Genomic DNA, 23,983 nt, shown 5'->3' with positions numbered 1-23,983 from the left:
ACATTCAGTGGGGAAAAGATTTCCTATTTAACAAATGGTGCTGAGTGAACTGGCTGGCAACCTGCAGAAGACTGAAATTGGACCCACACCTTTCACCATTAAGTAACGTAGACTCTCATTGGATTAAAGATTTAAACGTAAGACATGAAAGTATAAAAATACTAGAGGAGAGTGCAGGGAACACCTTGAAGAAATTGTTCTGGGCAAGTATTTTATGAGGAGAACCCCCAGGCAATTGAAGCATCTTCAAAAATTCACTACTGGGACTTGATCAAAGTAAAAAGCTTCTGCACAGCCATGAACACAGTAAGTAAAGCAAAAAAACAGCCCTCAGAATGGGAGAAGATATTTGCAGGGTATATCTCTGACAAGGTTCAATAACCAGAATCCACAGAGAACTCAAATGCATCAGCAAGAAAAAAATCAAGGGATCATATCGCAGGCTGGGCAAGGGATTTGAAGAGAAACTTCTCTGAAGAAGACAGGCGCACGGCCTTCAGACATATGAAAAAATGCTCATCATCTTTAATCATCAGAGAAATGCATATCAAAACTACTTTGAGATGTCATCTAACTCCAGTGAGACTAGCCTATATCACAAAATCTCAAGACCAGAGATGTTGGCGTGGATGTGGAGAAAAGGGAACACTTCTGCACTGCTGGTGGGAATGCAAATTAATACATTCCTTTTCGAAGGAGATATGGAGAACACTCAGAGATCTAAAAATAGATCTGCCATTCAATCCTGTAATCCCTCTGCTGGGCATATACCCAGAAGACCAAAAATCACAACATGACAAAGATATTTGTACCAGAATGTTTATTGCAGCCCAATTTATAATTGCAGAGTCATGGAAAAAGCCCAAGTGCCCATCGATCCACGAATGGATTAATAAATTGTGGTATATGTACACCATGGAATATTATGCAGCCTTAAAGAAAGATGGAGACTTTACCTCTTTCATGTTTACATGGATGGAGCTGGAACATATTCTTCTTAGTAAAGTATCTCAAGAATGGAAGAAAAAGTACCCAATGTACTCAGCCCTACTATGAAACTAATTTTGGGCTTTCACATGAAAGCTATAACCCAGTTACAACCTAACAATAGGGGGATGTGGGAGAGGGAGGGGAGGGCTGGGGTGGGGGGGAGAGGGAGGAGGATTGGTAGGATCATACCTGTGGTGCATCTTACAGGGTTATTTGCAAAACTTGGTAAATGTAGAATCTAAATGTTTTGGCACAGTAACTGAGATAATGACAGGAAGGCTATGTTAACCATTGTGATGAAAATGTGTCAAGTGGTGTATGAAGCAAATGTATGATGCCCTATGATCATATCAATGTATACAGTCGTGATTTAATAAAAAAATATTAAAAAAAATTAATGGAGTCAAAAGAAAAAAAAAAAGAAGTATGTGTGTTCAGTTTTGATGGGATGAAATGTTCTGTAGATGTCCGCTAAATCTAAATGCTGGATGGTTAGGTTTAAATCTAGAATTTCTTTACTCAGCTTTTTGTTGGAGGATCGATCCATCACTGCCAAAGGAGTGTTAAAATCTCCGACTATTATGGAGTTGGAGGAAAACAAGTTGCTCATGTCTGTTCGAGTTTCTCTTATAAATTGAGGTGCATTCTGGTTGGGTTCATAGATATTAATAATTGAAATCCCATCATATTGAGTCTTACCCTTAGCAAATATGATGTGACCATTCTTGTCCTTCCTTACTTTTGTTGGTTTAAAGCCTATTGTATCCGCAAATAAAATTGCAACACCTGCTTTTTTCTGGTTACCATTTGCCTAAAATATGGATGACCATCCTTTCACCCTGAGTCTGTATTTGTCTTTTAAGTTAAGATGTGACTCTTGTATGCAACAAATATCTGGCCTGAGTTTTTGTATCCAGTCAGCTAACCTATGTCTCTTCAGAGGGCAGTTTAAGCCATTCACATTAATGGAGAGTATTGATAAGTTTGGTGAAATTTTGGGTATTGAGTTTTTTCAAAAGTCTAGTGGACATTTTTAATCCTTTTGCCATTGCGGAAGTTGGAGTTTGATCAGAAGTTTCTGAGCGACTTTACTTTTGTAGTAGAGGATTGGGTTGGTTATTATGGAGGATAGGTCTGAGAATATACTGAGGAGCTGGTTTGGTTATGGCAAATTTCTTCAGCATATGAATGTCATTGAAGTATTTAATTTCTCCATCATAAATGAAACTGGGTTTAGCTGGGTACAAGATCTGGGGTTGAAAGTTATTTTGCTTGAGGAGATTAAACGTTGATGAGCACCCTCTTCTGGCTTGAAATGTTTCAGCAGAGAGATCTGCAGTCATTCTAATGTTCTTCCCTTTGAAGGTAATAGTTTCCTTTCACCTGGCCGCTTTGAGAATTTTGTCCTTCATATTAACTTTAGTGAAGTTAATTATGATATGCCTGGGGGATGTCTTATTGGGGTTGAGTCGTGGTGGGGTTCTGAAGCTATCTGCTTTCTGAATTTCAGGTTCTCAAGGCATGTCTCGAAAATTCTCTTTCATAATTTCATGCAGAAGGGCCTCTGTACTCAGTGAGACCACTTCGTCTGTTTCAGGAATTCCTATGAGTCGGATATTTACCTTCTTTGAGTTATCCCAGAGCTCTCTGAGAGAATGATCCATTTTTGCTCTCCATTTCTCTTCCTCTTTGAGAGTTTGGGAGCATTCAAAAACTTTATCTTCACTGTCAGAAATCCTTTCTTCTGCTTGGTCCATTCTGTTGCTGAGGGATTCTGCTGTATTTTTCATATCTTTGAGGGCTGCAAATTCTTGCTTCAGTGTGTCTAAGTCTTTGGTGGTTTTGTCTTTAAAGTCATTAAATTCTTGAGACAGCTTTTGAATTTGTCCACGAATTCCTAGTTCCATTTTGTTAATCTTGTTTGCCATCCAAATTCTGAATTTGATTTCTGACATCTCAGCCAGTTGTTTATGAATGGGATCTTCAATTACATCTGCTGTATCTTTCCTTGGGGGGGGGTTGATCTATTCTGGTTATGCATGTTACCAGAGTTTTTCCACTGATTCTGCCCCATTATTGTTTTACTCCCTTTGATTTCTCCCCTGGTGTTTTGTTGAGGACATGTACAGTGCTGTGGCATGAGAAACTGGGGCCCTGTTTGGTGTAGAGGGGCTAAGTGGTTCTGTCTTGTTTTCAGCTGGTTTCTATTTGACCCTAGGGAAACAGTTACTCTGGGTTGAAGTCTCTGCTGTGGAGAAATACCAGCCATTATGTCACCCCAGCCACCACAGGCAACAAATGGAAAGGGAAAATCAAACCTTCCTACAACCACACACCCAGGGCACCACCTGGATAGTCCCCAGGTGAGTGGCTCAGTTCAAAAAGTGCAAATCAATTGTCTCAGTCAGTAGCTGCCTTGGGTGGGAGAGTTCAAGAGGTCCCTGGGAACTGGATCACAGGGGTCTGGGGACTGCTCTACTATGGCTTCCTCCAGTTCTGTGTGGAGTCAGGAAGAGCCACCCAGTAATTAGATCAGTCTGGGAAGATTGATGCCTCCTTCCCCACCTTGCAGCTCTGTCACACCCAGTCACTGCTAGCGCCACAGGGCTATGACCCTGTCAGTTGTCTGCAGTAAGCAGATACTCCAGGGGTTTGCACCTGCGTAAGTCACAGAGTAGTCTGTGTCTGCTTGTCTAGGCCGCTACTCTCTGTCTTTATCAAGAAGGGGGTGGTGTGGCCTGTCAACCTCGGGTACTTGATGGAGGCTAGAGGTGTTCACTCAGTTCCAGCCCCACCCTTAGTTTATGTTACTAGGTGAACGGAACAACCCTGTGGAAGTTTGTTTCTGACCCTGCTAGATTCCTCTGCAGAGAGGCTTGATTTGTGTTCCTCGAACCTATGCCTCAGGCCCTGTCTTTAGTCCTGCGGGTTTGTAGTTGCAGCACGATCAGTTGTTGGCTGTAGCCTCTTGGCCTCCTTTGTCTATAGGCTGTTGATCCCCTGAGGGCCAGTTGTGTCCTAGGCTCAGTAAAGCCATCGTCTGGATCAGCCCCACACTGAGAGTTTTGTAGCTCTGCGGGTGTGTTTTCTAGTCAGGTCAGTGCCGCCTCAGGGAAACCCTTTACTCACGGGGCCTGTGTTTCAGTCCCAGGTCTGTTCCATGGTGGTTGCCATCTGAGAAGATGCTTGGCCTCATCTGGTTGCCCAGGAAGACAGGAGGAGAGTCTATGGGATATCTGGGGGTGGGCCTTGTTATTGCTGAAGGCGGCTGTTGCTCTGCACCTCGGGGCACCACTGCTCCAGTGTGATTCCCTCTTAGCTGACCATCGTCTTCTCGCTCCTTTGCTACAGAGTCAGCACTGGCCAGCTACAGTCCAGGTCCTGTCTACACCTCTCGAGAGTTCACTCAAGAATCTGGACTCCTGGGACGGCAGATCTCCAGATCACAGAGTGAGAGTGGAGGGGAGTGCTAGAAGCTCAGATTTGCAGGTCGTAACACCAAGCTCATTGAGACCAAATGAACAAATAGATACAAAGTTTACCAGGCACACAGGCCCATAGATACAGAGACAGACGGAAACACATAGACATACAGGCAACAGCCACGACAACAGCAATATAAGAACAACTGCAATAAAAATAGTGATAATTGTAAAATAATTGCAAGAAAGGAAAAAAAGAAAAAAGTGGTGTTAGTAGAAATGTTAAAAGAGAAGAAAGAAGAGATTAAAATTAGAAAACATAGAAATAAAAAATATATCTATATAAAAAGTAATAATAAAAAATTATCGAAATCTCATCCAAGAAAATGGCGAGGAAAAAACAGAGAAAACAAAACAAACAAAAAAACCATGAAAACAAAACAGAAAAAGGCACCAACTAGAAAAATATTCTTGAGTGTAGAAATATACCTATATATATATCTATATGTCTGCTGTAGGGATCAACTTTCCTAGGAATATATTCATACTGCAATATACTTTCTGGACACCAGGTGGTGCTTTGAGCGGTTCCGAGGCTTCTACCTGATTTACAGTTTATACTGTCACCATGGTAACCACCTTCCTTGGCCCATCGCCATTTTGGAATTTCTGTAAAAGTTTGTCGCCTAAGAATTGTGTAACCTTGGCTGTTCTTTTCCAGACAGCACTTGCAACCAATCTTCCCACTCAGTGCAGGTGTCCACGCTTCTTTAGTCTTTCCACTCTGTTACCAGGTTCTCCTGCAAGCTAGCAACTGCAATCGGCTGTAGGGGGAGTGGTACTGAGTTCGTGTGGTCGCTGGCGGGTTTGCAGTTTTAGCTGCTGTAGCTAGTTCCCGGGGCTGAAGCCAAGTTCGTGGCTTTAACAGCTAAAGCTGGGTCCTCGGCTTCAGTAGCTGTAGCCGGTTCCAGTGGTTGGAGCGTTTGGGGGACTTATTCTGAGTTTTATGGTTCAGAGTTTCCCTTTTCGATCTGCGCCCGCCAGTTCACAGCAGCCTGAACCGCCAGCCCCCTCCAACACCTTGGGGAAAGGTGCCCGTCCTTTTGGGTAGTTCAAAATGTCTGTTTCCGGGGCAGGATCCCTTCCCTTCAATTGTCCAACAGTTTGCCCAGCTCCCCGTGGTTTTGAGTGGCTCTCCTTTCGGATGCCTCCCTCAGTTCAGGAATAAATATTTGTCAATTGGGTTTTGGTGGCATTACAAGCTGCTGACCTCCGTAGGGGAGGGGCCTGCTGGCCGGCATGGCCGAGCAGGGAAGAATCTCTACAACAGAGTCTGTGGTTTTAAATTACCCCTCATATATAGCAATCCGTCAGTTCACTGGGCATCTCCAGCTGTCTGTCCACTCCAATAATCCACACACAGGGAAGGTCCAGACCCCCTTTCCTCTCACCTGATGGCTTGGGAGAGGTGGGCTACTCGTCCGTCCTGTCCGCCATCACGCTCCGCCCCCTATCATTTTTATTTTAGTAAACTCTTTTAATGAGTTAGTTCTCTTTCATTCCCCTAATTTAACAAAATATTTTGGGATCATTTTGACTTTTCTGAATTTAAACATTTTGATGTGTTAAATTCACTCCATTACTAGCCATACTGATGGACAAATGCCCAATATTTGCTAGTGGAATGTAAGTTGATGGCTAAATTCATTTGTTATGATCCTGTTTGATAGCTGTCATGTGTTCTCAGGTGACTGCAGATTCCCAACTTACCACATATAAATTCTTTTTTTTTAATTGTTAAATCATAGCTGTGTACATTAATGCGATCATGGGGCACCATACACTGGTTTTATAGGCCGTTTGACACGTTTTCATCACACTGGTTAACATAGCCTTCCTAGCATTTTCTTAGTTATTGTATTAAGACATTTATATGCTACATTTACTAAGTTTCACATGTACCCTTGTAAAATGCACCACAGGTGTAATCCCACCAATCACCCTCCCTCCACTCATTCTCCCTCCTTCCTCTCCTCCCTCTCCCTTTTCCCCATATTCTTAGGTTATAACTGGGTTATAGCTTTCATGTGAATGCCATAAATTAGTTTCATAGTAGGTCTTAGTACATTGGATACTTTTTCTTCCATTCTTGAGATACTTTACTGAGAAGAATATGTTCAAGCTCTATCCATGTAAACATGAAAGAGGTAAAGTTTCCATCTTTCTTTAAGGCTGCATAATATTCCATGGTGTACATATATCACAATTTATTAATCCATTCATAGATCGATGGGCACTTGGGCTTCTTCCATGACTTAGCAATTATGAATTGGGCTGCAATAAACATTCTGGTACAAATATCTTTGTTATGGTATAATTTTTGGTCTTCTGGGTATATACCTAGTAGAGGAATTATAGGATTGAATGGCATATCAAATTTTAGATCTCTAAGTGTTCTCCAAACATCTTTCCAAAAGGAATGTATTAATTTGCATTCCTAACAGCAGTGTAGAAGTTTTTCCTCTTCTCCACATCCATGCCAACATCTCTGGTCTTGGGATTTTGTGATATGGGCTAATCTTACTGGAGTTAGATGATATCTCAAAGTAGTTTTGATTTGCATTTCTCTGATGATTAAAGCTGATGAGCATTTTTTCATACATCTGTAGGCTGTGCACCTGTCTTCTTCAGAGAAGTTTCTCTTCAAGTCCCTTGCCCAGCCTGCCATGGGATCACTTGTTCTTTTCTTTCTTATATGTTTGAGTTCTGTGTGGATTCTGGTTATTAAACCTTTGTCAGAGACATAACCTGCAAATATCTTCTCCCATTCTGAGGGCTGTTTGCTTGCTTTACTTACTGTGTTCCTGGCTGTGCAGAAGGTTTTTTGTTTGATCAGGTCCCAATGCCACATATAAATTCTACTCCTAACCTATGACCTACCATTTCTCCAAGGAGGTGTAATTGTCTTTATAGGAAATGGTTTGTAGACACCATAATCTCACACTGAAACAATGCTATTGTATTAATCATTATTTCTAAGTCTATTTAGTGGACAAAGCTAGGGCATATGTCTATTTTAAAGTAAAATATATCATGAATTCTTCTATTTTTTAATCTTGAATTGTTATTGTTAAGGAAAATGGTGGTTTTCTGTGGAAAATTTGTTATAATAATGTTTCGAATTTTTTTGAAGACCTTTGTATTTCGGTTACATCACATTAAGTATATAGTCGAAGTATAATGTCAGAGTAATTGGAATCATTTGGAATAATTCCGGTCTAAACATTTTTTTATTAATACAAATTCTAAAATTTCTTTTTCTTTTTCTTTTTTTTTTTTAGAGACAGAGTCTCACATTATCACCCTTAGTAGAGTGCCGTGGTGTCACAGGTCACAGCAACCTCCAACTCCTGGGCTTAGGTGATTCTCTTGCCTCAGCCTAAGTAGCCTCCCAGAGTAGCTGGGAATACAGGCACCCACCACAATGCCTGGCTATTTTTTGTTGCAGTTTAGTTGGAGCCTGGTTTGAACCTGCCATCCTTGGTAGGGGCCATCGCCCTACCCAATGAGACACAGGCACCACCCACAAATTCCAAAATTTCATGAGTTATTTCATAATATTTGCATGTTACCTAGTTAAAAATTTATTTAAATATTTATTTATTTATTTATTTATTTTGAGACAGTCTAACTATGTCACTCTCTTTAGAGTAATGTGGCATCACACCTCACAGCAACCTTAAACTTTTGGACTTAAGCAATTCTCTTGCCTCAGCCTTCCAAGTTGCTGGGACTACAGGTGCCTGCCACAACACCTGGATACTTTTTGTTGCAGTTGTCATCGTTTAGCTGGCCTGGGCCAGGCTTGAACCTGCCAGCCTCAGTGTACGTGGCTGGCGCTGTAACCATTGTGCTATGGGCGCTGAGCCTGTTTATTTATTTTTTGAGACAGTTTTACTCTATTGTCCTGAGGTTGAGTGCTGTGGTGTATTATAGCTTACAGCAACCTTTAACTCCTGGGTTCAAGCAGTCCTCTTGCCTCAGTCTCCCAAGTACCTGGGACTACAGCTACCATAGTGCCTGCCATAGTGCTCAGCTAGTATTTCTATTTTTAGTAGATATGGGGTCTTGCTCTTGCTCAGGCTGGTCTCAAACTCCTGATTTTAAACAATATACCTGCCTCATCCTCCCATAGTGCTAGGATTTCAGTTCTGAGCCTCCACACCTGGCCTAAATTTTATCTTAATTGAGAGGTAATGTATGTATTTGTGTGGTATAGGAGATGTTTTGAGAAATGTTTGCAATGTGAAATGATTAAATCAAGCTAATGAGTAAATCTATCATCTCAAATACTTATTTTTTTTTGTGGTGAAAACATTTAAAATCTACTCAGCAATTTTGAAACATATAAGGTATTATAATTCTGTATTGGTCACCATTCTGTGCAGTGTAATATATCTTATTTCTCTCTTGTCTAACTTAAAGTTTTTCCCCTTTTATCAACATCTCCCTTTTCCCCATCCATTACCCTTCCACACTGTTCTACTCTTTACCTATATGAGTTTAATTTCTTTAGATTCTACATATAAGTGAGATCATGTACTCCTTGTTTTTCTCTGCCAGGTTATTTCAGTTAGTATAATGTCTTCCAGGCTTATCCATGTTGTCATAAAAGACAGGATTTTCCCTTACTTTAAGATTGACTAGGCTCGGTGACTGTAGCTCAGCAGCTAAGGGTGCCAGCCACATACACTGGAGCTGGTGAGTTCGAATCCAGCCTGGGCCTGCCAAACAACAGTGACAACTGCAATGAAAAAATACCTGGGTGTTGTGGCGGGTGCCTTTATTTCTAGCTACTTGGGATGCTGAAGTATGAGAACCACTTAAGCCCAAGAGTTGGAGGTTGCTGTGAGCTGTGATGCCATGGCACTCTACCGAAGGCAACATAGTGGGACTCTGTCTCAAAAAAAAAAAAAGACTGACTAGTATTCCATTCATGTATTTACTGTATTTTCTCTGTCAATTTATCTGATGATGGACACCTCGGTTGCTTTCATATCTTAGCTATTGTGAATAGTGCTACAGTGAACATGGGAGTACAGATCTCTCCTTGGCACACTGATTTTAATTCCTTCGGAAATATACCCATGAATGGGATTGCTGGATCATATGGTAACTCTATTTTTGGTTTGCTTAGGAATCTCCACACTGATTTCCACAATGGCTATATTTTTTTTAAAAAGTGTGAAAGTTAACTTCTTTTTGAAAGAAACTAGTTGTATAGGGAAAATTAAGACTAGATGTTTAAAAACATAATCACTATTATGTGATTGTCATTTTGCTGGCAAAAATGATGTAAATAGATGAAGTTTAAAACTCACAATGGGCAGTGCCTGTAGCTCAGTGAGTTGGGCACTGGCCACATACACCGAGGCTGGTGAGTTCAAACCTGGCCCGGCTAAAACAACAATGACAACTGGAACAACAACAACAACAAAAATAGCCAGGCGTTGTAGTGGGTGCCTGTAGTCCCAGCTACTTGGGACTGAGGCAATAGAATCTCTTAGTCCAAGATTTGAGGTTGATGTGAGCTGTGACGCCATGGCACTCTAACCAGGGTGACACAGTGAGACTCTGTCTCAAATAAATAAATAATAAAAGCTCACACATGCATACTTTCATATAGAAGTAGAATTCTCTAATCTGTTTTTAAATTACCCAAAGAACCCCAAATAGGTTTATTATGCAACTTTAATTTTTAAAAAAAACTTCAGATTTACTTGTAAGATCAAATTCTACCAAATGTTTGCCTGATTGTAGACATATATTATTAAAAAGTCATGATTTAGTAATCACAACAAATAATAATGTATTGTTCTATTTTTGGATAAGCTGTGTCATGTATTTATATTATGGTGCCCTCAATTTTAGCATTCTCACTTCCTCCATCCAGTTTTATTTCACCCTTTAGTTTGTAACCTCAAATCTACATTGATGATGTATTTGCTGATACTAATAGTAACTGGCATAGTGTTAAAACCCCCTTTCCATCCTGAATGTTTACTCTAAATTGTTTTCAGGGATGCCAAGTACCTGCTTTCAAAATTTGCTCTTCCAGGTAGTGCTTACAATTTGAGATGGTGCAATAATACAGCTATGGTCTATGTGGTATAAGTTGTATTTACTGAGTGGGTGATTTTTATAAAAATAATAGGCAAAACTTCATCTGCCCTGTGACATCTCCATCTTTAGACTTCATTCTATCTAGCTCATGGATGAATTGCCTAGTAATACAGAAGCCATTCATGATTCTGGGGAAAATATTGTTGAATGGTACAGCCAGAAGACTGAAAGAACCTATCTCTTTGATGATGTAATTGAACTGCCATATATGCACTATTGACTCCCTGACAGCAGGCTTTTGTCACATGAGGCATATCTCTACTCACTGGTTTAAAATGATTAAAGTGGTATTCTCAATTATTTTACCCAAGCATATGGAGACTTAAGAATTTTCCCAATAATTTCCTTTATTTTTTTTCTGTAATAATTTCCTTTAGTAGGAGAAAAGTTTTCTCTAAAGAAATCTACCTAATTTAATGAGATAAAAACCCAGAGTAGATGCTTCATTATCACATTATTCTAAGTGAATTAATGCTACCTCATAAGGAAGGGCAAATTTCATTATATACACTAATTCTGTCTAACATTCACATATAAGCAAATATATGTGGTGTGTGATGTGCAGATGCATTTATAGGTAAATGTGCGCATTAATATATATAAAGTAGAAATTAATGTATATATTTATAGAACTTTGTTGGGATATATATTGTAACATATATTTATGTGAAAGTTTATATTGCATTATAAACATTCTTCACACGAAGCATATGGAATTGTGGGAACAATGAGGATGCTAGGAACAGGGTATGAATAAGAGGGATGGGAAAATTTGGGATGGAGATAATCGTGAAAGATCAGTAAAACATAAATTGTTAGAGGTGATAATTCTAAAGCAGAGAAACAATGATGCCTCTTGAAACCACTAATGTTTTAGAAATGCAAGCACTTTTCTAATCCCTGCCTGCATTTTCTTATTACGGAAGCTATACACAATTGGGTTTAACATGGGAGTGACAAGAGCATAGAAGACAGCTACCATCTTGTCCTTTTTAAATGTGTAGCTGGAAGCAGGGCGAATATAGGTGTAGATTACAGGGGAGTAGTAAAGGGACACTACTATGAGGTGGGATGAGCATGTTGAGAAGGCCTTCTGCTTGCCTTCAGCTGTGTGGATGCGGAGAATAGCAGCAATGATAAAACCATAGGAGATGCAGGTAAGGGTGAAGTCCCCTATGGCCAGGGTAATATCGGCAACATACACCATCATTTCATTGATTCTTACAGGGCTGCAGGACAAAACCAACAGTGCAGGTATCTCACAGAAGAAGTGGTCGATGGTATTTGGCCCACAGAAAGTCAACCTTAGGATGAGACCTGTGTGTACCCAGGAATTGGTTACTGCAATAGCCATGACAATGCTGAGCAGGGTCACACACATATGGTGGTTCATAATAGTGCTGTAATGAAGAGGGAAACAGATGGCTATGTAGCGGTCATAGGCCATGGTGGTAAAGAGAACCATCTCAGCTCCTAGGGACCATGTGAAGAAAAGGAGCTGGGACATGCAGCCCCCATAAGAAATGGTCTTTCCTGACATTATCATAGTTCCTAGCATCTTTGGTATGATGCTTGTTGTACAGACGATGTCCACAATAGCCAGTGCCAGAAGGAAAACATACATGGGAGTATGCAAGGTGTTGTTACAGAGTATAGCAATGACAATAAGCATATTACCAAGAAAAGCCACAAGGTAGATGAAAAGAAAAACAAGGAAGAGAATTCCCTGGAGTTCAGGGTTTTGGGTGAAGCCCAGAATAATGAACTCAGTTATGTTGCTCTGGTTCATCCTGCTTGGGCGATTAAATGGCAGACATTGCACAGGGTGAATAATTGAGAATTAAAGGGAACTGTGTATTGTTATCAGGAGTTAATGTGGGGGAGAGGTGGGAAGGGTGTGTTTACCTAGTGATTTGATTATTGATTTGATACAAATTGCAGCATGAATTTCCTTATGATGGAGTTCTGTCTTGCAGGAAATATCCACTCTTCTCCAGAAAGATTCCATTCTCTGATGTGTATTTTTCCATGATGAATCAAATAAATTGGAGGCAGTGGTTGAGCAGAAAACCTAAGAAAAATAAATGACTTCAAATATTTCAATATTTTCATTCTGTCTTGAAACTTATTTGTGTATTACAATCTACCTATCATCTATGTATATCTATATATTTTCAGTGGAAATATGCAAATAATTACATATCTCAATAGTTCAGTTAATTGCATAGTATGTTTACATATCCTTGACATATATATCAGCAGAGACATCTGAAACAATGGAAGCTGACAAGGCTAATTATAATTTGAATATTTCAGGTAAAAAAGGCTCACCATAATATATTAATCCACCATGGGGATATTGACTAAACTATTATAGTCTGAATACTAAAGAATTTGATCAAATTTCTGTCTTGGCAGTTTCTCTGCAGTTTGAGAAGTACATTGCTAAAAATGAGTCAACTATTTGTTATGGCAATAATTTGGATTTAAAGATATAAAATCTATGGTGTGTTTTCATTTCATCATAGCTATATATTTGGCCATTTAACCTTAATAAGCTTCAAATTTCTTATATCTAATAATTGGATAAATCAGCATAAATATTAGCTGTTCTGTAAAGAGAACCTACTTTTCTTAAGGATACCCAAGGAAAAGAGGCAACTGAACAGTAGTCTGGAAAACAGTTCCTAGGGCTCCTGAAAAAAATTGCATCCTATGTTACTTCTCCCCCACACCTCTCTAGCATTCTGTTATTTGTTTCATTTTATGCTTATTTATTTTGGTAGATTTGCTTTGTCTGCACAGACAGTTATTGACATGACTTTCCGAACTATTATGATCAGATGAATCTAGTATGTTCAAAGTAGTTGTGAACTTATTTATAAATTTGCTTTATCAATATTCTTTAACTTTTCAGTGGTGATATTATATTTCTGATATGTAAACAGGCATAATAAAAATCATTTTTGAGTGTCAGTCCACAAATAGAGTCTGATTTGTCCCCTCAAGAACAAAATTTTCTAGATAAATTTAAGCTACTGGTGGATTCATGTGTAGCTCTTTAGACTGGAAGAAAAAAAATAGAACTTTTGTTTAATCCATAATCATTTTAATAATCCCTAATTTGATTTTATTTTTCTATAATGAAGGAAAGTTACAACTGCCATTACTTGGATATGGCTCAATGTTGGGTCCTCTGCACATATATAAAGCATTTTATTCTCACAAGCACATTGGGTCTAATAGTTTCATCTGTATTTAGCTGATAAGTAAATAGTACTTGAAAGAGAAAATAAAAGTAGCTATAATTACATGTCTCAGAATTGGAAGAGATAGGATTAACACCTAGGTTGACTCCAAAGAAATTTTTATTAACTCTCTGCTATTTGCTTTCAGGCAAAACACAAAATAGTATGGCAAATGAATGCAAAAACTGAAAAACAAAGATTTAAAAGAAGATGGATGTTTTTATTATGAATGATTGGGCAGGAAAATATAGACAGGGTAGTTGATATTTGAAATTTAATTCAAATATCTAAATACTTAAATCTGACACTGAGATGATATTAGCTAATCATAAAAATTAAAAAATGAATGTTGAATATGTTTTCAAATGATATTAAGAGATCCTGGTCTGGTCATTTCATCTTAATCAGAGATCTGGCATCAAAGCTTCTTGAGATAAATCTGTAAGAAAGCAGGGCTCTTTCAGTGTACATCATTTTACACACCCAAAATAGGCACTCAAAAACACACTGAACTTTCATTGTAGAAGAAAAATTTCCATTTTTCCTTGGCAAACTGTTATCAATACAAGTACTGCTAATTATTAATGTTATTTACCCACATAATTGTTACTAATCAGTTCCTCTAAAACTGGGTATCAGGAAGAGATACCAGTCCCAAGATACAAAGCCAAATTTCACAAAATGCTTAAATTTCATAAGGAGATAGGAAAGAGCACCTTTGTTTTACCACCTCTTTGTTAAGAACAAAGATGGGAGAACCTGAGAATCTCTTCTATTTTGTATCTCTTCTAGTAATACCCCCATCCCTTTCACAGGAGTTCTGGCCTTCGTTGGGCTTTATCCTCAGAACTGGTTGCATGAGTTGATGGTTACTGTGGGTGAAGGAGGCTGGACCCAGAATGGTACTATGATACAGTTCACTGGGAGGAAGAGGTATCTGTTGCCTATAACAGTCTTGTCCAGAATGTCCACTATTAGCCCAAGGTGGTGATATATATTGTTTTCTATCCTTAGGTGTCTGGACAGTGTCAGTAGTTTCTCCTGGAATCCTGTAAATTGACATTACACTGGCTTGGGTGCTACTTTATTTTATTATTATTATTATTATTTTTTATATCTGCCATTCAATCCTATAATTCCTCTACTAGGTATACACCCAGAAGACCAAAATCACATTATAACAAAGGTATTTGTACCAGAATGTTTATTGCAGCCCAAAAAAGGATGCTACTTTAGACGCCCCAAGCCACAGTATTCAGAAGAGGGCTGTCTACTTCTCCAGGTCTTACTAATCAAAAGCCATTTATTCCTGACCATGTTCCTTTCTGGTCATCTCATCTGCAATTATCATTTTGCTTTAGTTATTATCTTTAGTCTGGCTTACAATTTTTACTGGTCAAAATTTGGAAGCAAGAAAAATCAGTGAAATTTAGTTAGAATCCTGATAATACAAATGCTTGCCGTTGACTCTGGCACTTTCTTCCAGTGAGTTCACATTTTCAACATACATTTTCAAGTCTTGGTCTATTCCCATTGTTTAAGTGGGAATGATAATAGTTGTAACCTCATAAGTTTGTTTGAAGATTTAATATGAATTATTAACCCAATTCTGGGGACATAATAAGCTACCAATTAAATTTAATAATAACTATTATTTAGCGTTTCAAAATCATATCATTTTGAAAATCCGTGTTGTAGCATATGGATTTTTAATAAGCAAGTTTTTACTATATAATTTAAATAAGCATTTCCAGAAATGTTTGGAAAAAATATTATAATAAAAGAATGAGGAATTTGAGTTAGGGCAATGAAAGATAATTCAATTATAATTACAATAAAGTTGACTCTTCTCAAAAGATATTTAAATATCATACTTTGTGCTAATTGTTATGCTACTGGATTCAATTATAATGATGCAGGTAATAAAATATATTCTCAGTTATTCTAGAATCAATGGTAGAGCACTAAATAATCAATTTTAACATATTTTGAGAACATAGGGGAAATTATTAATATATAAAATAATTTTATATAGTAACATAGCACTCTTAATTTGTTCTTGGATAGAATTGTGGAAAGACTAATCAAAACAGATGTGATAACTAGGCCACCAACACCCATGATTTCTATTGTTCAGTCAGTATTTCTTTACTTGTACTCTTCTATTTATCATTTTTATTGTTCATCAATTTTGCATAACTTTCCCCATATGGGATCATTTTCCTTCTTGTGAATACTTCTGCTTTTAGTCCACATAGATGTGGCATTTTCTTCAAAAGCAAGCAGGTTTTTATTCAAGCCAGCAATGGTGTATTAAAATTTAAAAAAAAAGAAGAAGAAAAGGAAGCAGTTTTAAAGAGTGTGAAGGAAAAGGGGAGAAGGGAGAAGATAAATCTCAATAAAAATTAATATGCAAATGTAAAGAGGCATAAAATACAAAATATCTAGGATATGGCAAAGTATTTTCACTAGAAGACAGTATCAGCTTTGTATGCACAGTGGCATTACTGTGCTATGTGATTATTCTAAGAAATTGTTTTGTGGGTAAGTGGTCTATAGAGAGAAACTGAAAGTTTCTGAGAGAGGACACAGTTTGTGGTGTGCCCCAGTTTTAGAAAGGTAGCCCTGAAGGCTGCATAGAGGATGGATTTAAAGGGAAACATTATGTTGTTCATCTTGGGCTGAGACTATTTACAAGTTCTGCTGGTTTGTAGAACAATATCAATTTCATTAAATTTACAATTATGATTTATCTGTAATAATTAATTACCAGAATAAAATAAAAGTTATATAATATGTAAACTATATATAGAAAAAAACTTAAGCTAATTTTAATTGTTTGGCAGGAGGCAGACAAATTGCCAAATAAATATTTGCAACCCTTTCCTAGGAGTGAGTTGAGGTCACATTGAGTGACCCCAGAACATCAAAATTAATAATAGTTTTTATTTGCCATTTATTATGCTATGCTTTTTTTCTTTCTTTTTTTTTTTTTTTTGGAGACAGAGTTTTACTATGTCACCCTCGGTAGAGTGCTGTGGCATCACAACTCACAGCAAACTCAAACCCTTAGGCTTAAGTGATTCTCTTGTTTCAGCCAAGTAGCTGGGACTACAGGCACCTGCCACAATGCCTGACTATTTTTTTGTTGCAGTTGTCATTGTTTAGCTGGCCGGGGCTGAGTTCAAAGCTGCCACCCTCTGTGTATGTGGCCGGCACCCTACCCACTGAGCTACAGGTTTTTATTTTTTTCCCTATATATATTAGTACTCACTAATATATTTAGTGAGCTAAATATATATTTTTTATATATATATATTTTTTCCCCTTTGGCTTTGCCAAAAATATGGACCATTTCACGAATTTGCGTGTCATCCTTGCGCAGGGGCCACGCTAATCTCCGTATCATTCCAATTTTAGTATATGTACTGCCTAAGCGATCACATATCATGCTATACTTTTAATCATGAGAATAGGATTAAGAATTAAGAATACTAATGTTCCTATTTAACATATAAGATAGTTGGTGAAATTTTGTAGAGTTAACATATATGTTCATTATCACACAATCAGACATTTGTGACATGGAGATCTGAATCCAGGAAATCTAATAACAAAATTCACTCATGTTGGGATTTATGAGCCAGTGTTATACCAGTGTCAACTCCTGGGGCACAATTTATTCTGTATTATCAACCACTCATTATCATCATCATCTCTTTTTTCAAATATTTTCATTTTCATTGCCATCATGAACAATATGGGCACATTTTAAAGGGCCCACCCTGTGGAAGGCAAGGTGCTAAGAAGTCTCCACATTGTCTTCTGTTAGAATAAAGCGGTATAAATTATTCTTTACTGTCATGGTCCTGAATGATTTCAGACAGACAATTTTATTTGGGCAGGATTAAGACAGAAGCTTTGTTCTAGTTTATGTTTTAAGGAGTATGTTGCATTCTCTTTAACTTAGCTTTACAGCTGAAGTACTAAGAGAAGTGAGAGTAGATATTTTTAAATTTTTTAGCTTTTGAAGTGATCAAAGACAGGCAGGAATGGAAGATCAGAGTGTCCAGGAAGTATAATGAATTATAAAAGGATAAAAGGTAGTGAGTACTAAGAGTGTGTTAACACCCGCATGCAAGTCATTGCCCTGCCATAGGTGGAGGAATCTGCCACTTGGTTAGTCTGGGACTGTTCAGGTTCTGTCACTGAAAGTTCCTCATCCTAGGAAAACCCTCAGATTCAGACTAACTGGGACAACTTAAGTGAATGCAATGATTGTTTCTGAGAATCCCACCTATAACTAAACTCTCAAAGCATTTTATTCCTTAAATTTGGAAAGAAATAATTTTTCAAATTCAGTTTGTTTTCTAATTTTGGGAGGAGATAATTTTTTAAATTTAACTCTGAACCCACCATTCTTCATACTTGAGAGTTTATTATGGATTCTTATAATATGGAAGACAGAATATGCACACTAACTGAGTAAGTGAAATTCTTGTACAGTCTTATTTCTGAGAGGTGTTTTAAGCAAGTTACAGCATCTTGACACAAAGATAAATTTTGAGAGCTCATGTTTAAAACCATTTATCTAATCAGAACTTTATGTTAATTAAAGGAGATATTTTAAACATTTTCCAAAAAATGTTAAGTATTTCCATCTCTTAGTAAAAGGATATTAGCCTAAGTTTAGTTAATTTTCTTTTGAACTCCACTTTGTGTGTATTTCATAGGATACATTTTAAAAGGCAACCACCCAATGTATATGTATCATCAAATAGTTATTTCCTATTTTGAATTAAACTATAATCCATGGAGGGATTTTTCTCTTGTGCTGAGGCAAAGGAAGAATTAAATATGTAACTTAGTTGTAAATATCCCTACTTAAGGCATGATTTTATGGTAACCCTAACAATTAGGTAATATGTCTAGATACACTCACTTTAGTTCTTTGCAGGGTATTGTCATGTTCAAATGGTTCAAATGGTGACCTGTAATCACTAGAAAAGAATGAAAATAAAGATAATAGCCCCTGTTGGTTTGCTGTCAAAGTACCTTTTTAATGCTTGCTTAGGTATTATTTCCTTTATACTGAAGATCAATCAAAAGCCTGGTTTCTGACTTAAGTACACGAGGCCCCTGGGAATAGCACCTTGATCTGATTTGTTAAGAGTTATACATTAAAATAGACTCAGAGGAACAATTAAAACAGCCCTGTACTGATTATTAGTTACAATGTGGAATGATTTGGCCTTTGTGTGTCATCATTTCTCTATGAAAACCAAAAAGTATCCCAAGATAGTATCTTCATTGAGTGAAAAACCTGAATAATGAGAAACAACGGGAATGTTAATGGGGGATTCAAAGAATAAATGGATGGACATTTTTATAAAAACAATTACATCAGCCCTGAGAGCTTACTAGCCCAAAAGAAATTAAGAGCGTGTTAAAGGGAAAATCTTACACAAGGTAAACTTAACAGAATTTAATTGAACAACAACAACAACAAAATTGGGTACTAGGTAGTTCTTAGGACCCAGTGCAGTGCAGAGAGCTTCCTTCCACAATATGTCCAGGCAATATTTATAGCCAAAGAAATGGAAATGACTAGTAGAAATAGGTTGATCTGCTGCAGTTCCCAATAAGCTTTATTTAGAGATGTTTTGGCAGCTATCAGCCTATGATTGGTGGAAGGTTAGGCTGCTATGATTGGTTATGACTTTACTACTTGTTATAATTTATGCTCTGAGGTTAGTTGCAGGTTGTTTAAACATTAAATGAGGTTACAGTTAACTATATATGGAGGCAGCTTTAGGTCAAACTTAGTTCAATGAGGAAAAGTTGGCAGGAAATGAATTCTAATATGAAGACCAAAACAAGTTTGTAGAAGTTCATTTAGTCTTCTATACTGTGATGTAGAAGGTATTTACAAAAAAACTATGGGATGCAATTTGGTTTTGGTTGATGGATATAACATACAAACCCTTCAGCTAAATTTCTTTCCAAATTGTTGTGTGAAAATCTGTTCATCCTTTTTGTGTTCTTTATGTATGCCCATATACACATGCAGCTCATCTTTGTGTGGTACTCATAATGAAGGAATACCTTCATCCCTTTTGCTGAATATCCTCCTACTTTGAAATGTCCATTAGAATTCAAACTCATATTTTCATGTTTATCTCATAGGCTTCTTTCTCTTATTTGTTTATCTTAGAGAAAAGATATCCAGGTGGTTATTAGATCATTTTATCAACCTCTTTAAGCTCCCAGGCAGTGATTTTACTGCTTATTTAAATTTATAATAAGCATAGTACTCCTGAATATTAGTTAAGTTTATCAAACTATCAATAATAGAGTGAGAAATGGGCAGAAATGATATATGTATGTAGTCTTAGTCACTCGACCTAGTGGAAACTAAATTATTTTCTTTTACTGTTGAATCAATTAATATAATTTACCTTGCTTTGGTAATATTACTTAACAGGTAAAATAGCCTATTCTCTTTCATAGAGGTAAAAATTATTTTCAATATACCACTGTGAGCAAATGTGCTTCAATAATATACAACAGTTCAAAGCATAATGATTGGCCATGAATCAGAATAACCTGGAATTAAAAGTCCATGTAAAGGAGTGGAAAGGAGGGTATTTGGTGAAAAAAAATACTAAAATGCTTGAGCCAGTTATTAAGTCTCTTGGCTCCAAACTCACCTCTTTGCCCTGATCTGGAATGTTGGACTTCGTTCTTGTTGGAACCACATTGTTGTTAGCTTGCTGGCACCACATGAGATCTGCCAGGAAGGAGCAATAGAGTGAGACCGTAGCAGTGGTTCTCAACCTTCCTAATGCCATGACACTTTAATACAGTTCTTCATGTTGTGCTGTCCCCCAATCATAAAATTATTTTCATTGCTACTTCATAACTGTAATTTTGCTACTGTTATGAATCATAATGTAAATATCTGATATGCAGGCTGTGTTTTCTGATGGTCCAAAGGGGTCGGGACCCACAGGTTGAGAACCGCTGCTGAGGCTAGAGGAAGAAAAATAGGCCCCTTCCTCTGCATCTCTCTGGGGGAAGTTCAAGCACTTCTTGTATTTTGATTAAAAATACCCCAATATGATTTGAATTTGCCTCATTTTCTTTTAAGTCTTTCAACTCATGCATAATTTGAAGCTATACTCTTGTATACATAGGGAAGAGGTTTTATGATACGGTATCTTTGCTGTGGAAGTGCCCCTTTTGTCATTTTGAAAAGTTCTCTGTATTCTAAAATGTTGCCTGCTTTATTAGCTATGTGTTCTTATACGATAATTACACCAAATTTCTTTAAATTTTGCATGGTATATTCTTTACAATTTTTTTTTTTTTAAATAGAGTCTCACTTTATCGCCCTCAGTAGAGTGCTGTGGCATCACAGCTCACAGCAACCTCCAACTCCTGGGCTTAGGCGATTCTTTTGCCTCAGCCTCCCGAGTAGTTGGGACTCCAGGCACTCACCACAATGCCTGGCTATTCTTTTGTTTTGCAGTTTGGCCAGGGCCAGTTTTGAACCTACCACCCTCGGTATATAGGGCCAGTGCCCTACCCACTGAGCCACAGGCACCAGGCCGTTCATTAGAAAATGTTACATGTAATACAATTTTGTTTCTTAACAAAATCTGTCAGTCTCAGTATTTTAATTGCAGGACTTTATTTTTATTTTTAGATTAATTTCTAATACACTTGTTTTTTACATTGCAAATATTTTCTTTCCATTTGCCCCATTTGTTTTGTGTTTCTTTCTCTCTTTCCTTTCTTTCCTTTGATTAATAAATTTTATTATTCTACTTTGTCTATTAGCTGTGTATTTATGCATTCCTTTGTACTGATTTGAGTGTTTATAATTGAGATTATAACATGAATTTTGGACTTATGGCAGCTTAGCATAAATTATTTATTTTACTGCTGTATCAGAGATGCTACGTGTTAGGAGGCCTAACTCAGCCACACATGAACCCTTTCCCCTCCTCCTCTTAAGACACACACAAGGATTTGGCTAAGCCCTCCCCCCACAAAGTTTCCACCAATGACCCTCACTTTCTGGGCAAGCTGTGGAATTTGCCCACCAACTACAGCCTCATATAAAAGGGGTCTCTAACTGTCCCCTAGTGCAAATACCACCTTTGCACTACCCAGGCAAGTCACCTTCTCCTTGCAATAAACCTGGCCTGAATATCTCCACCCTAGTCTCCTCTCTGGGCACCAATGCTTATATCTTTCTTTATGCCTTTAGAACACTATTAGTGCCTTTTAACTTTGTATTGTTTTTTATGATGGATTTTGATTGTATACAAAGCTCAGATCCTACCATCTATGACATTCTTGCTATTCAGTCAATATTCTTTTACATGTACCCGTATATTTACCATTTTCATTATTCTTCCTTTCTACTGTGTATCTTTTTCTAAATAAGACCATTTTTCTGATCCCAATTAACTATGTTTGTAATGCAGACCTACTGGTTTGCTGACAAGAAATTCTCTCATTATTTATATGTGAAACATTTTTATGTTGTTTGTAATTTTGGAAGTTATGTTTTGTGGTTATGTAACTTTAAGTTGCCTGTGTTATTTAGCACTTTAAGGATATACCTAAATTGTCTTATGGCATCCACAGTTTGTCTTGTGAAGTCAACTATCAGTCATACTGGTGCATCTTATTTTTTTTTTTCTGAGACAGAGTCTCACTATGTTGCCCTCGGTAGAGTGCCATAGTGTCATAGCTCACAGCAACCTCAAACTCTTGGGCTTAAGCGATTCTCTTGCCTCAGTCTCCCGAGTAGCGCCTGCCACAATGCCTGGCTATGTTTTTGTTGCAGTTGTCATTATTGTTCAGCAGGCCTGGCTTAGGCTTGAACCTGCCAGCCTCGATGTATGTGGACGGCACCCTACTCACTGAGCTACAGGCACCGAGCATTTACTGGTGCTTCTTTGAATAAAACATGTTCTTCTTTCCCTCTTCTTGCATTTGTTATTTTCAGCAATTTTGATGTACCTAGAATGTGATTTTTCTTTCCTTTATCTTATTTGAGGCTTGCAAATAACAAATATCTGTGGGTATCTTTTCCTGTGTTGCTTCTGCTCCACTCCACTCCTCACCTTTTAATCTATGCTCCTCCTGGAATGAACATAGCATGTACGTTAGAACTTTCCAGGCCCTGTTGCTTGGCTGCTGGTTGCTGCAGCCCATGCTGAGTCCCTCCAGTGGAAGGGGGTGGTTCAGTACTTGGGTTGCCCAAATTTAGATGTCTAGTCCTGAGAAATGGCCATGGATGGGTAGAGGGGCAGCCACTTTCAGGTTTCACCACAGGGTGATAGCAGGTGGGAGTGGCATCCTGTAGGCCCTGGAGCACCTTTTGTGTTCTTGAGTGGTTAAAGAACAGTTTTCTCCTGAAGACGGTGGGGCTGCAGTGCTTAAAGCCAGGTAGGAGCTTTCTTGGGACACCTCAGACAGGAATGAGGGTCTTGATGTACAGCTGCCTGATGGGTCATGGTGTCCATCCATGCCCTGTACTGTCACTCAAGGTCATGAGGGTTCCGTAATATCTCACCTTGATAGTATTGCTCTTGCCTTTCAGGCAGAAGCAAGCCCCTGCCACCTCACCCTGAGCAAGTTACTTTCTCCTTGGGCCCAGTTTCCCCCTCAAGGAGTAGGTTTGATCCCTGAAATCCTTTTCTGTTTGCATTCTGTAATTGTAAGGAGGAGATGGGCAAGTAGGATGGAGGGAGATGTACTGCCCTAGTTTTTTACAGTTGATCTCCCATTGGTCTCCCTACCATTAGCACAATTTAGTTTGGGCTAATGTTCCCATTCAGGTATGATTTCAACCCCACTGGACATGTAAAATTTTTTCTATTACTTGGATTCTTTGTTCGAGATCAGCGGTTCTCAACCTGTGGGTCATGACCCCTTTTTTCCATTTGTAACAACGTGGCTATTAGGAAGGTTGATAACCATTGTTCTAGATGAAAGCCAACAAGTGGCAATGGTCAGAGCTGAGTATAGTAATGCAGCTGATATAACTTATCTCTACTATTGCAAAAACCATTTAGACCAAAGGACTCTCTACAGTAGATCTTCATAGCTAATGTAGGACAC

The 23,983-nt window shown here is 38.0% G+C and overlaps 1 protein-coding gene and 1 non-coding gene across 2 annotated transcripts; both read right to left on the bottom strand.

Moving 5' to 3' along the window:
- Window positions 1-11,365: 11,365 nt before the first annotated feature.
- LOC128573095 (olfactory receptor 13G1) lies at window positions 11,366-12,400 on the bottom strand. The gene has a single exon (XM_053573291.1). It carries the CDS (start codon window positions 12,382-12,384, stop codon window positions 11,461-11,463), a length of 924 nt encoding a protein of 307 aa, XP_053429266.1. The 5' UTR covers window positions 12,385-12,400; the 3' UTR covers window positions 11,366-11,460.
- A 4,783-nt stretch (window positions 12,401-17,183) lies between these two features.
- Window positions 17,184-17,287, bottom strand: LOC128573178 (U6 spliceosomal RNA). Its single transcript, XR_008376347.1, has one exon. It is a non-coding gene; the product is annotated as a U6 spliceosomal RNA (small nuclear RNA).
- Between the last annotated feature and the right edge of the window lie 6,696 nt (window positions 17,288-23,983).

This window comes from Nycticebus coucang, chromosome 20 (genome assembly GCF_027406575.1).
Source record: "Nycticebus coucang isolate mNycCou1 chromosome 20, mNycCou1.pri, whole genome shotgun sequence".
Classification (NCBI taxonomy): domain Eukaryota; kingdom Metazoa; phylum Chordata; class Mammalia; order Primates; family Lorisidae; genus Nycticebus; species Nycticebus coucang.
This window is presented reverse-complemented; position numbering and strand designations above follow the sequence as displayed.